At 47.7% G+C, this 12,516-nt stretch overlaps 8 protein-coding genes across 8 annotated transcripts; 4 read left to right on the top strand and 4 right to left on the bottom strand.

Annotated features, from left to right (window-relative positions):
* Window positions 1–97: 97 nt before the first annotated feature.
* On the top strand, window positions 98–2,418 carry FOIG_07855 (uncharacterized protein). Its single transcript, XM_031207565.1, has 3 exons — window positions 98–1,353; window positions 1,405–1,804; window positions 1,853–2,418. The coding sequence occupies exons 1-3, from the start codon at window positions 705–707 to the stop codon at window positions 2,052–2,054; spliced, it is 1,251 nt and encodes a 416-aa protein (XP_031063098.1). The 5' UTR covers window positions 98–704; the 3' UTR covers window positions 2,055–2,418.
* On the bottom strand, window positions 2,120–3,041 carry FOIG_07854 (uncharacterized protein). Its single transcript, XM_031207564.1, has one exon. The coding sequence runs from the start codon at window positions 2,610–2,612 to the stop codon at window positions 2,274–2,276; it is 339 nt and encodes a 112-aa protein (XP_031063097.1). The 5' UTR covers window positions 2,613–3,041; the 3' UTR covers window positions 2,120–2,273.
* A 185-nt stretch (window positions 3,042–3,226) lies between these two features.
* On the top strand, window positions 3,227–4,389 carry FOIG_07853 (uncharacterized protein). Its single transcript, XM_031207563.1, has 2 exons — window positions 3,227–3,668; window positions 3,723–4,389. Exons 1-2 carry the CDS (start codon window positions 3,367–3,369, stop codon window positions 4,300–4,302), a joined length of 882 nt encoding a protein of 293 aa, XP_031063096.1. The 5' UTR covers window positions 3,227–3,366; the 3' UTR covers window positions 4,303–4,389.
* A 497-nt stretch (window positions 4,390–4,886) lies between these two features.
* On the top strand, window positions 4,887–6,080 carry FOIG_07852 (uncharacterized protein). Its single transcript, XM_031207562.1, has 3 exons — window positions 4,887–5,050; window positions 5,105–5,120; window positions 5,173–6,080. The coding sequence occupies exons 1-3, from the start codon at window positions 4,943–4,945 to the stop codon at window positions 5,556–5,558; spliced, it is 510 nt and encodes a 169-aa protein (XP_031063095.1). The 5' UTR covers window positions 4,887–4,942; the 3' UTR covers window positions 5,559–6,080.
* Window positions 4,905–6,227, bottom strand: FOIG_07851 (uncharacterized protein). Its single transcript, XM_031207561.1, has 2 exons — window positions 6,077–6,227; window positions 4,905–6,025 (listed from the first exon to the last, which is right to left on the bottom strand). Exons 1-2 carry the CDS (start codon window positions 6,172–6,174, stop codon window positions 5,617–5,619), a joined length of 507 nt encoding a protein of 168 aa, XP_031063094.1. The 5' UTR covers window positions 6,175–6,227; the 3' UTR covers window positions 4,905–5,616.
* A 796-nt stretch (window positions 6,228–7,023) lies between these two features.
* FOIG_07850 (uncharacterized protein) lies at window positions 7,024–7,917 on the bottom strand (the record flags this gene model as incomplete). The annotated part of the gene is made up of 2 exons (XM_031207560.1): window positions 7,024–7,567; window positions 7,619–7,917. 2 exons carry the CDS (start codon window positions 7,915–7,917, stop codon window positions 7,024–7,026), a joined length of 843 nt encoding a protein of 280 aa, XP_031063093.1.
* A 378-nt stretch (window positions 7,918–8,295) lies between these two features.
* FOIG_07849 (uncharacterized protein) lies at window positions 8,296–8,830 on the top strand (the record flags this gene model as incomplete). The annotated part of the gene is made up of 2 exons (XM_031207559.1): window positions 8,296–8,322; window positions 8,618–8,830. The coding sequence occupies 2 exons, from the start codon at window positions 8,296–8,298 to the stop codon at window positions 8,828–8,830; spliced, it is 240 nt and encodes a 79-aa protein (XP_031063092.1).
* Window positions 8,831–10,937: 2,107 nt separating this feature from the next.
* Window positions 10,938–11,732, bottom strand: FOIG_07848 (uncharacterized protein; the record flags this gene model as incomplete). Its single annotated transcript, XM_031207558.1, has 2 exons — window positions 10,938–11,287; window positions 11,513–11,732. The coding sequence occupies 2 exons, from the start codon at window positions 11,730–11,732 to the stop codon at window positions 10,938–10,940; spliced, it is 570 nt and encodes a 189-aa protein (XP_031063091.1).
* Window positions 11,733–12,516: the final 784 nt, after the last annotated feature.

Raw genomic sequence — 12,516 nt, 5'->3', positions numbered from 1 at the left:
GAGGATGTGACGTAATCCGGCAGTTGATCTAGCCCCTGTATCCTCGATCGATCACTACAAGGGTCCTTTCTCGCCTGGCAAATCCAACATCCGAGAGGTCAACTGCAAATATGATGCCAACATGAACACACTCTAATGCCCTCCGACTCCTGTTTTTGACAGAATTATAGCACTGACCGCTGCAAGCCACAGTCAAACGGTCCAATCTTGGCTTTGGACGGGCCATTCTTCTGGGCATAGCGCCCACGCGGGTAAACCTCCAACCCCACAAGCCTAAAAGATCGGCGTCACTAGTATCACGCAGCGACGTCACAAGTCCAAGACCCTAAACAAAGCACGTCGCAGCCTCTATAAACAATTTCCTGCGCTATTGATTTGATCTTCACATGAGGTCACGTATATTAAAGCCAAGACCTGAGCTGCTGGCAGGCCTTTAACACACGCGCTTTCCTCCTGTGACTGAGACCTTGAACCTTCTCCTGTAATCCATGAGACTTCCTCGTCGAGAATAAGCATAAAACATTGTCTCGCTGCCTATTTTTTGCACCTTCACGCCCTGAAACCTGACCTAGACATCCACGAGACCTTGCGGCTCCTGATACAGCCTCGCTGCCCCTAGGACTCATACAGCACGGGACCTCATTTGCCTCCCCAAGGCAACTCATCTTACAGTATATATCTCTAGCTAGTTGTCGCATTTCAAGATGGCGGACAAACTAGACTTTGATCCTAGCGCTTTCGCAGCCGATATGCAACTGCGCACTCGAAAGACCCGAAACTTTGACAAGGTCGAGCACGATCTGCCCGATCCCAAATCCGCTGCTTTTCAAAAGACACAAGCTGCTGCTCTCTCAGCACCTGTCAATGTCTCAGCGTGGCTCTCGCGCTTTGCACAATGGAACCCCTTCGGAAAAGCCGTCGATGCTGGCGATATAGTGTGGTTGATGGATAACACGGCGTACCGAAACCCTGAGACCGACCAGTGGGAAGCCGAATTTGTCGCTGCTGTATTTGAGAACGAGCCTAAGTGTCGCGTGGCGGATATAGTATCTGGGATTGCCTCAACGTTGGGTCTGGCGGACGATGCGGCTGAGCGCGATGTCATCGAGAAGAGAATCATTCCGTTCCTCTGGGATATTCAAGCAGCGAGAGTCTTCTGGATCGAGCATAAGAAGAAGGAGATCAAGTTGGGACCGACGAGTATTAATGGTATTACGACGAGCGTTGAGCCTCTTCATCACGCCCATAAGGGGTCGGTAGTTGATGCCACGGCGTTGCTACCTCAAGGCACTCAAGGCCTTCACGATATGCAGACTTACTATGCTGGACCTGAGGGTTGGGCCATCATATCAGGTATGTTCCTTTGATTATTGGCTCTCAGCCGTTTAGACTAACATGGTTCAGATGTCGACGATACCATCAAAGTCACCTTGACCAGCGATCCACTAGGCATCCTCAAGACCACCTTTGTCGACGAGCCAACACCGGTCCCTGGCATGCCCGAGCTTTACTCCGAACTTCAGACTCTTCTCCCGCGCGATACCCCTTGGTTCTACCTCTCAGCATCTCCATACAACCTGTACCCTCTTCTTCGAGAATTCCGAGACCGCTACTTCCCACAAGGCACATTGATCCTCCGAGATTCGAGCTGGCGCACTGTAGCGGGCTTGCTGTCGGCGCTGACAATGGGAACTGAGGAGTACAAGGCAGATCGCATGAAGAAGATTCACTCGTGGTTACCAAAGAGAAAGCTCATCCTCATCGGTGACTCGACACAATCCGATCCCGAGGCATATGGCGAGATGTAAGTAGCTCAGACTGATACAGTACCTCTTTACTGACTCGCTTGTAGCTATCGAACATTCCCAGGCTGGGTCAAGATGATACTCATTCGCAAGGCCACAGACGTCGCTGCTATTGGTATTGAAGAGAAAAACCAGCTAGAGAGATTTGAAAAGGCATTCAAGAATGTACCGGTTGAAGCCTGGCATGTTTTTGAGGACCCGAGTGAGTGTAGAAACATTGTTCGGGATGTTGTTCGCAAGAGGACGTAAGAGGTTACTGTATTATTGCATACGATGGATGTTTGTAAGAGGAACTGAGAGTGTTGTATGATTGTATACGATGCGTATTGAATTATTATAGATGGATCAAGCTGTTTTATTGTTTGGGGGTTGATATGGGCCACGACAGATGATTGGTGTATAAGTTTGGATCATGAGCTAGATTCCTATGAGGTCCTTCTTGAGATTCTTCATGCTTGCAAGAGAAGCCTAGTTAGATAATTGAGATAACAATTTTGCCTCATCCTCGACATCAGATGCTTCGGAGGGGGGAATAGAAATCGGTTCGTTTTCGCCACTCTCTCCAAGATCCCAGACTATTCCTTCTTTTTCCGTGACAACCTCGATGCTCGTGTTTGGCAACATATTCCGGATCTTCTTGATGGCCTTGGCAACAGAGGGGTCCTCGGGGATACGCTTGACGAAGATCTGAAGTTTCTCAGAAGGCATGTCTTCCCACATAAGCCAGAGGAAAAGACCAGAGGTAAAACTGTCGATTCTTACGTAGACTGGCAGGCACTGAGGATGCTTGTAGACAGATAAGACCATTCGTGGTCATATTCCGCGTGGAAATGAGGAACAGGCTCACGACCACGGGGACAAACACAGTGCAAGCCACTGGAACATGGCATCATTTGGAGCTCCTTTCCGATGATAACTTTCTCTGCATCGATGGAACCAGATATGAACGACCTTGCCCCCGAAAAGCTCTTTGTATATCATGTTACGCATCTCTGCTGGCAGTCGGAAGAAGGTAGATTGGCCCTAGGACGCAGTGGAAGACTTGAATTTGATATACGGGGCTACAACTGGGATCCAAATTCTGGGCCAAGTAATAGAAGGGGACATGGTTGGAAGTAGGATAGATAGAAGAAGAGTGTGAAGACAGAAAGACACAATGGCGATGTTGCGAAGACTCAGATGGAATAATGGAGTTTGGTAAGAGGGTAGCCCAAGCTGTAAGGACCTGTTAGACTACAAAAACACACGTTAGTAACTTTACATCTTGGGAACCCTCGAAATGAGTAGTTCTGAAGCCATCATGCAGATCATTGTTGAGCCAACGTGCAGAAGTCGATGTTACATGTATATTGAGCCAACCACTAATTGATCGGCAAATGAGTTGGCCTGTTATTCTGGCCGTATCCTATAGTCATTAATATCTGTTGACGTCGCTGCCCGCTTCTCAATTTCTAGCGTTTTCTTCACATCCCCGGAAGCCTCCGCTAATATTGTATCATATCCTCCGTGCCCGATACTATCCCAACTCTCTCCTGCGTCAACTCTCACTCGATACAGCATAATGACTATCAGGTTCACCGACGGTTTTCTGCAGAACCAGTCTCCATTTTTCGCAAATGTTCCACCAGAAATTCATGACATGATCTTGATCAACTTGTTTGGCAAACGCAGGCTTCATATCGAACGCGCTCCGCAGCCGAGCGGCAACGATCGGGAGCAGAAGGCAAGGACCCGGCCGACTGACCGCCAATTGGTGCATTTCCTTTGTTTCGAAGGGTCATATCAACATTTCCATGACGATGAAGAAGATGCATATTGGAGATATTATTTGTCATCAGCCTTCATTCTTACTTGCAAGCCAGCGTAAGTCATTTTTGTGCTCCCTGCAACTGTTTCTAATGGCTATACTGTCGCTAGCTTTGAACAGGGTATCAAGATTCTTTACCAGACAAACACTTTCGAGTTTGAAGCTTCGGGTGAATTTATGGAGTTCCAAAGATACCGGATTGCTCCTGACCTGAAACATTTACTCACACACATTGATACCCCAGTATCGATCGAATTCAGCGATCTGGTCTGCTATGGAAGCGAACTTGAGAAGACGGGAAGGCCACAGCCCATCAGGTTCACAATGCTGTGCCATACTCTGTCTAAGATGAAGCAAGAGCTCAACCTGCGCTTTCATGTGCATATGGGCAACGGCGAGCCATGGCCCAAGCACACTGCTGAGAGTAAGAGACTGGCAAGCCAGGCTATCAAAGTCGGTCTAGAGACGCTTGTCGGCAAGGGGCGGATCACTTGTGTAATTGATGGCTGTGGTATGGATGGCTTCTCTGAACTCGTGAAGGGAATATGGTCGAAAAAGCTAGAGGGGGGGTTGAAGCTTAACATGTGTCCTCACAAGCCTCCGAGCCGCCATGATTCGTCTTCTGATGAGGAACAAGGTGACGACTCTTCAACTGATAGCGAGAGCAATGAGCAGGTTGAGGAAGAATGACTGTGACGGCGTTTGTCTCTGAGAGATACATCAACCAATTTATCGTAGAAATACAAACGAGATATACACAGAATATCGATTGGCTGGCTCGTCATGCCTTATTTGTAGCGTTAGGTAGCCTGGAGTGATTCATTGCTCTAAACGCACAATTGGCTACCTTAGGTTTCGCTCTTCGTCATCATCCAATGTTTGTTTCGGATATTTGTCTTGCTCTTCAACGACGCTCGCCTCACTGGTGTACCCAAAGCTCTAAGGCCGCACGTATGGATGCATCCCGTAACTAGGCGGTTCTCTGGGTTATAGGATCCTGGGGGTAAATTGTACTTTTTCTTGTTTACTTGTTCTTGTGAGAGTAGAACCTTAACTTATATCATCTCTAACTAGTGCATCTCTCATATCATACTTTTCATCATTTCCCAATGTACAACGTTGACCAGAGTCGAATGTGCATAGCACATTCATGTGTCTGTGCAAGTCATGATTGGCTGTATTCAATGCACGGGAATATCATCCAATCGGTTCTGATTTCTCGTACACATAAACGCCTAAACCGACGACCTTTCGGTCTTAATACCAGTGGCTGTCAACTGATATATATTCTACCCCTCACGTCATCTATTTCGCACACTACAAGATCATCATGAACGATAACAACCAAGATACCCCTTCTGCTATCACAGGCGGATGTCTCTGTGGTGCTATTCGGTACACCGTCAACTTTAACGAAGAGTACCCATGGCCACCAATTGTGAGTTATACATGAATGGTCTTTAATCACTTTAGCTAACTCACTTGTGAACAGTCATCAGCATGCCAATGTAAGTCTATTCCATCGATAGACACCAAGACAGCTAACAAACATGAAACTAGGTACAATGTGTCGCAAGTGGACATCCTCTCTGATTGCCCAATTCCTCGTCATATCCCCCAAGCACATCAGTCCAGCACTGGGCACTTTCGCATCCTTCAAAGAGTACATGTCCTCACCTGGTCGATTCCGTGGGTTCTGTGGTGACTGCGGCACGTCGCTCGCATGGCGCTCAGCTGATTACACCCCAATATTTGATCTGTACTTGGGGACGCTGGATGAGAAATACCTGGTTGGAGATGGTGTCGTGGCCAAGACTCTCGCAACTCCAAACGGAACGCAGCACTGGATGCAGAACTCCATTCATGGTGTGACTGATGTGCTGAAGGGGGGGAAGAAGTACAGTGAAGAAGGACCTGACGGGCTACGGGACGAAAATAATATATGAACTCGTCCAGTTCAGTGAAAGGCAAAGGTCTCGATCGCTCTGCCTCACGAAGCTCAAACTAAATGTGAGGACCCGAAGTCTCCAGCGTCTTCTGCATGACTTCCTTAAAGATGTGAGGCACGACGACGACAGCAGCCCCCAGCTTTCGAAGTGCGAGAAATCGCCCCAGCGCCTCGGCAGTCTTCTCTTTGCAAGCCTTGCTGAAGGGCCTACAGGCCCATTCTGAGACAATATCAAGCTTGACCTTGACATCATCAGGCCGAAGGTAGCGGTCCAGAACCCATGTCAGTACATCAAGGTCTAGAATGGGCTTGTCGTATGTGATTTCAACAACACACCTGAGCTCGTAAGATATTATTTGGTCGACCGCTGTACTGTTGGTCTCGGTGAAGAATTGGATGAGGTCTGTTGGGAAGGTGAAGTAGAATGTGTTGAGTTGATAAAAGAGGTGTATTCCCTCGTTGAGGCTGTCCAAGTCAGTCGATCTGTACCATGAATATTTATAAGAATACGCTTACGCCGCTTTACAGGTTAGGAGTATGTTGGTGTGTATTTTTCCGCCATGTAGATATGACAGTCGATTTTTGCAGAAGCGGATTCGTCCTTTGCGCGCCATATGAATCCTGTGCGATCCAAGGAGCTCGCGGTAGATAAGTTGCCTAATATCATGATTGAGCTTGTTGAAGAAGAGGGACTTCTGGGGGCCCTCTCTATATCGCTGCAACCGAAATGATTGCATGATCAAGGTGGACCTTAGTCTAAACCGATGAAAAGACCTATGCAAGCCAATCTTAAGCGATGCAAAGCTAAGTTGAGCTTCCATAAGCTGAGAGATATTTAGGTCAGTTTATTCTTAGGCCATAAGCAGTTGTCCCAAGCTTCTTCGCCTCATCAGAATATATACCTTTTCAGATGTCTGACTTCGCAGTTGACAGTTGAGGTTGGCTCAAAGGGGCTTTCCAGCGTTGATGGTGTTGAGGGGATCCAGAAAGAGAAGGAGAAAAGAAAATGAGAGGAAGTGGAATGAATAATAGTTCATAACCAAGGTATCAAGAGAGTAAAAGTGGTGAAGGAACACAGATTGCACTGCCAAACAGTGTGCTTCAAAGGACAAAGGAGACATCTCTGTTGAATTCACGCCTTGCATGGTTTGATTCCTGAAATAGGGACTCTCTCACAATCATATCATTGCACACAAGAGCTGGAACTGTCACCCATTACGACCAGGGCATATCACAGTAATGATGATCACTGCCTTGTCAAAACTGACCATCAATAACTCCATTCAAGAAATCAAAGAAGAACGACGTAGCTATGGGGGTCCATGTGTAAAGTTTCTATATTCCAAGATGCTTATCTTTGATTGGGAGCTCCAACTACGTTCGAAGCGAAGACAAACATTCCATGCTACTTTAGAAGATAATTCATAATGCTTTAGCTCATCTGCCATGCTTGATACATTTCCTTAGAAGTCCCCTTGTGTGGGAAAGATATAGAGGCCATGGTTCTCGTCGTCGGACTCCGGAGCTTCTTCTTCTGGGCGATTGTCATCATTAACAAACCCATCGTCAGGTTCAAACTGGCAATCGACATTTTCCCAAATCGCAACATCGCCTTGTTTATCGCCTTCCACGATCGCTTTCATAGCTTCCGGCAGATGCAACACAAGCAGCTCAACCTTGCCTTTGCTCAGGCCACCCCGCAGGAACATTCTAAGACATCTCAACATCAATTCTTTGTCCCTTTCCAAGCCTCCATGATGAGTTCCAAGACCAGTGAGGAGCATTCGCACTTCCAGGCGTTGCAGTAGCAAGGATTTAGGCAATGCGGTAGACAAGTGGCAGAGACCCTCGTGAGCATCGTAGACAGCCGGGCATTCGAGATGCAAGCTCATTGATCGAATATACTTTTGCTTGGCGTTGAACCAAGAGCTGAACATTGTGTAGTCCTGCGGATTGTCTAGGATGAGTTCGTTCGTACGATAGAGCACAGGAAGACCGCTCTGATAGCTACAGTCTGTCAGCCTGGACTCAATCATAATATCGGTTTGGTATGCTCACGCCCATTTGCAGGTAAATATAATATTCGCCGACAGGTAACACCATTTGTGGTCTTTTTCTGAGTGTGGATGGATAGGTACTTTTAACCCTTTTCTGCAGACGCAGTGACACCACCCCGGGACCCTTGACGATTTAGGATGGCCCTCACGCTTGAGCTGCTCATTGCTTTGGAGAAACTTGATGTGCACCTTTGACCCTCCAAATAGATAGATGAAGATTTGCCGTCTGAGCTCCGGGGATAGCTTCCTAAAGAACAAGGAGCCCCTCTGGGCGTTGCCCTTCTCAAACTCTAGCCCCATGTTGGGGAGGTTTGGGAGACGTTTGTGGCGTTGATACGATGATACGAAGGAGAAAGGATGTAGGAGAAAGATGAGAGGAGTTATCAAGAGAGTATTGGGAAGACATTATAAACATTTACGGCCCATTCATAAAGTAGGTAGATGCATGGCAGTGTTTGCCAGTGCTTGAACATTCCTAGTTAACTTATCACTTATGCATATAGGAGGCCTTGCTTCATTCATTCAAATTCACTAGAAATCAGCTCGAGCCTTGTCAGTATCTACGTTCAATTACTTTAACCTTGCTACATATCACGCTCGCTTACACTACTATTACTTGCTAGTGAATTTACTCTCTTTATTCACTGAGATTCTCTACAGTTCTTGGTTAGTCAATTCATGCCATTACTTCGAGCCAGTCTCGCTGTAAGTCGTTTAAGGGGTGACTTTCAAGCTGCGTCTGGGTTTTTGAAATCACTGCCCCAACTCTAAACATAACAACCACATCAAATGACTCATGCTGTAGCATTAACCCTAATATCTCTTATAAAAGTCACTGTTTCATCATCTCTGCGGATCTCTGCCACATAGCTTGCAAATTATTAATTGGAACTTGAAGCTGTCATCTCCTTTTCAGAACCATGTAAATCTATAGACTACCAACACTCACCCGTAAGTAATACCCGACCTCCTTCACGGATCGATGCTGACAGTGGAACAGGCTCCACGGCGTCTTCTTCCAGCCATGGAACCCGGATTCTGCGCACAGTGGCAGTCCCACCAGAAGAGATCACGCCTGTTCACAAAGCTCGACTGGGAGCTTCGATGGCGTATATATCGGGAGTTATTTGGTCGCTCCCGAGTTCACGTTGCTCTCTCTGAGTCCAAAGACTCGAACAAATATCTCTATCATCCTAAACCAACGGGTTACTGACGCGACCGTAGATGCGATGAGAGTTCATCTCCTAGGGTGCCCGATGCGTCTCTCTTCCTGCCCAAGTCTGGGCAGTGCCTAGAGGGAATGAATCTTGTTTTGACATTTCAACAAGTGTGAGTTCCCCTCTGCTATAGTATTACCTTCCGGGAATGTATTGACACCGTTTCCCTCCAGGTATAACGAAGCTCTCCCAATCCTCCTCTCGAGTACCCTGGTTTTCCACGATCCAAAGCAATTTCGTCTTTACGTGCATCATCTTCCATTCAGAGAAAACGTTAAAGAGACTGGATCATTTGAGATCTATTACTCCTTTCGGTTGAGCGAGCCAAGAGGCGTTTCTCAGCTCGACTGGCTCACTGGTATCTTTCCCGGACCTCACTATAGCGATCAATTTACACCCCGGCGCGAAACAACTCTCCATTTCTATGGTGTCCAGGGGAAAGGTACCAACACTGAGTATCGTTGCACACCTGAGGCTAAAGAGAGCTTCTTGAACTCGCTCCGGCGGTTTATGTTCCGGTCCACCACGGGAGGCCATATCTACTTGCCAGGAAAATTAAAGAAGCCAGTGCGCGAGATGGCCGTGATGTGCTTTCAGGAGAAACGCTTCACTTTCCACTCAGAAGATATCAGACATGGCCAAAATCCACGACTGACTGGCCCCAACAGCTGGAGGGCTTAGATATCCATGCGTGGATGGATATTTATATGGCCCTCAGTGTAAGTCGAGATGGGTTCAGTGGCAACGGCCTATTTGTAGTTGAATACAGGGGTTGCTGTGGGCTGCCAGTCAGATATTGGGCTAGGCGGTTTTTCCCCAGACGGGGACTTGACGATATGATTGGTAAACTCGTTATCTTATCTATCTAGAGGGGTAGCAGCCCACAGAGATTTCTGTGAATTTGTCCAATTCTGAAGAAGAGATGAAAAGCTTCAGGCAGAGAGCAACAACAACAATGAGAGTGTCTGTCGCCAATTGATTGCCAAACATTCTTTTATTCTTTTCATTGTTTATAGCACAAATTGAAATACTAGTCTGCCTGTCATTCTTTCTCTTATGTCAAAGAGGACCAACAATGGATTCATGGCGCATAGACAGTACCATCACATACAAAACCAAAAGATGAAAAGTCGAGATTCGAGCTCAGAATTTCCACCACGAGAGGGAACCTCCTCCTTCGATTTCACGTGCCAGCGGAACTACCCCAAGAGGACAAGGAGCGGGAACTTGATGTGAGGCACGAAATAAGCTAATCCAACAGATCCAATGGGAGCTCTCAAAGTGACACGATGCATGGAATAGAACAAGCACAGACCATTCCACGCCCGATGCCGGATCCCGGTGTAAGCGCTCTCGAAAAGAAAGTGAGGTTGAGCGAGGCGAAGGAGGATCTTGAAACAATGAGTGAAGATTGGCAATGAATGCAAGATCGGGCCTTTTGGCTTTGGAAGTATTACGCGAGGTCAATTCCACCTCAAGAGTCTATCCAGAATTAGTAGTCTTGTCTGCAGAGAGTAACATCGGGATTAGATGCCATTCTACAGAGTAGCTCTCATTAAAGACGACATATTTACAAATAACCACTTCAGAAGGAACAACTGTTTTCCATAAACAATACGAACAGATCTCGTTGGATCTGTCGGACTCTCCTACCAAATCCACCACGTTCTTTTAGCGATGCTTCCCCAGCCGCAGAAACGAAATGCGATTCAGGCAGTGGAGGTTGGGTACGTATCTTTTTTTACTCATAAACCACATGTAATCTGAATCTGTCATAGCCTGATCTCGACACGGGATTGGTCAAAACACCATCTTGATTCAGAGATATCAACTTTTTATTTTCCAACAGCATCAATCACAACAACTGCAAAGACCAAAGACCGCGGGGGGGCAAATGCCACGTCTTACGATTTGAAGATCATGTAATTAAATGTTTAGTCCACTTATCCTCATCCCGTTATGCTGCGAATGAACAATTCTGTCATACCCTTGAGTCGTAGGTAGTAATGAGATGAGTATGTAACCCCGAATGCCATTATCAATCAAGATGATTTCCAATACTCGCTGGATCCTTCGCTATTCGGCATTATCACTCCCCCCGTGTTACCTGCCCTCCCTCACTCTCCAATTTGTAACGCTGGTCTTTTCACGCTTGTATGTCGGCGTCCTAGGCCCTACATTAGCCTGTCTGGACCATGTGCCTCCGCTCCTCTCCGCTCCGCATAGAGCGGCAGCTAAACTCAGCGCAACAACGTTTCGCGTTCGGAGTCCGGACCAGGGGGGGAGCACTTCAATTACGTAGGTAGGGTCCAGCAGTGACATGGACGTGGCCTTAGCTTTTATTTCCCTTGAGGCCTTTGTTTGGTGAGATCGCGCCAATGGGCCAGCCTCGGATGGCACGGACACGGCACGGAGCTCTTCGCTTGTGCTGTACAGACCAGCATAGCCATATGCTGTAGTTGATGTATACAGCAGAGAGGAGAAGACCCTCCAGCCTCATCTTGACTTGAGAAACGATCATCACTCGCAGACGCGCCCATCTGTCCGCTTTCTAAGGTAGTCTCTAGTCTACCCACCTCCTCCACCAACCACACAATCAAGAGTCTCCCCCGGACGCCGTGCCCCAGACGAGCATTCTCTCCCAAAAAGGCAATGTGTGTTCCCCCGCGCAGACGAACCTCTGAGTTTCTGTTGCCAATCCCGGAGGAACGGCGAAGGGGGTGTATGAATGGTAAGCCTGGGGCGGAAAGGGGGAGAGCTTCTCCAACCAACTGCCCTGATGTTCAAGACGGCAAATGGTAGATGATCAATGTGTGTGCATCGGGATGTAAACTTGCAGTCAAGATGGTGGCCATGTTCGGAGTTTGGGGTAGTGATGAATAGCATCAAGTTGGGCATTGGCTACTCCAACTTTCGGTTCGTTTGAGGATGCCGGTGAATTTGCTTATGGTGCCTGGAGTTATCGGTTCGGGGATTTGTCTTGGCTTTGGCTTCAATTCACCTTTGACCTTCAGGTGAATAAGCTGTAGCCTTGAAGACGGCTGCTTAACCCCGTTGATTCAAGGTGATAGACCACGCCATTCCGCCCAACTCCGGTCGTTAACCCCAGACATCCATTGCCTGGAGTGTTGTAATGCAGGGCGGTACATCCGCCGACGGCATCATGGACCGACCTGTCTCGACTCATGCAAGATGGGTTTGTGGAGGGATGATCATGATCCTCTCTCAGCCTACGATCAACTTCCTTGAGGCCGTCCATCGGAGACTGTCACAAGTAAATCTGGACTCCCTCTCTCGCTGCTTCTCATGGCAAATGCAAGTGAATGCGCATGCGAGGTAGCGGAGTCTTTGGCCCTGCTGTAGCTGTAGCATCCATGCCCCATGTCGATATCCCACGTCTTTGGGCAACTGTATTGTTGGATGTCTCTGCTGTGCCACTGGGGAAGGGAAAGTCAACAAGCTCATCCCACTCTTATTTCGTTTGGGCAGAATTGCTTCTGATTTCTGGGTGTGGGTAACGTGTTGTTCTGTGGACATGCAGCTCAATGCCACCAATTGTGGCCTGTTTTTTTTCCCTCTCTCTTGGTCGTGTCGAGGTTTTTTTCCTGGTGGATGTGGATTCCCAACTTTTTAGCTCGCTTGGGCCCAGTTCGCGCCATTTCGACGGGACTGGCACTAGCAG

The sequence above is a fragment of the Fusarium odoratissimum genome, assembly GCF_000260195.1.
Source record: "Fusarium odoratissimum NRRL 54006 unplaced genomic scaffold supercont1.11, whole genome shotgun sequence".
Lineage (NCBI taxonomy): Eukaryota > Fungi > Ascomycota > Sordariomycetes > Hypocreales > Nectriaceae > Fusarium > Fusarium odoratissimum.
The sequence above is the reverse complement of the archived record's forward strand: the minus strand, read 5'-3'. Positions and strand labels throughout refer to the sequence as shown.

Coding starts and splice junctions, on each gene's coding strand:
- FOIG_07853 (XM_031207563.1), top strand. CDS start 3,367: ATGACTATCAGGTTCACCGACGGTTTTCTGCAGAACCAGTCTCCATTT. Junction 3,669..3,722: donor ATTCTTACTTGCAAGCCAGC/GTAAGTCATTTT, acceptor TACTGTCGCTAG/CTTTGAACAGGGTATCAAGA.
- FOIG_07855 (XM_031207565.1), top strand. CDS start 705: ATGGCGGACAAACTAGACTTTGATCCTAGCGCTTTCGCAGCCGATATG. Junction 1,354..1,404: donor GGGTTGGGCCATCATATCAG/GTATGTTCCTTT, acceptor AACATGGTTCAG/ATGTCGACGATACCATCAAA. Junction 1,805..1,852: donor CCCGAGGCATATGGCGAGAT/GTAAGTAGCTCA, acceptor ACTCGCTTGTAG/CTATCGAACATTCCCAGGCT.
- FOIG_07851 (XM_031207561.1), bottom strand. CDS start 6,174: ATGGCGCGCAAAGGACGAATCCGCTTCTGCAAAAATCGACTGTCATAT. Junction 6,026..6,076: donor CTCCTAACCTGTAAAGCGGC/GTAAGCGTATTC, acceptor TGACTTGGACAG/CCTCAACGAGGGAATACACC.
- FOIG_07854 (XM_031207564.1), bottom strand. CDS start 2,612: ATGGTCTTATCTGTCTACAAGCATCCTCAGTGCCTGCCAGTCTACGTA.
- FOIG_07852 (XM_031207562.1), top strand. CDS start 4,943: ATGAACGATAACAACCAAGATACCCCTTCTGCTATCACAGGCGGATGT.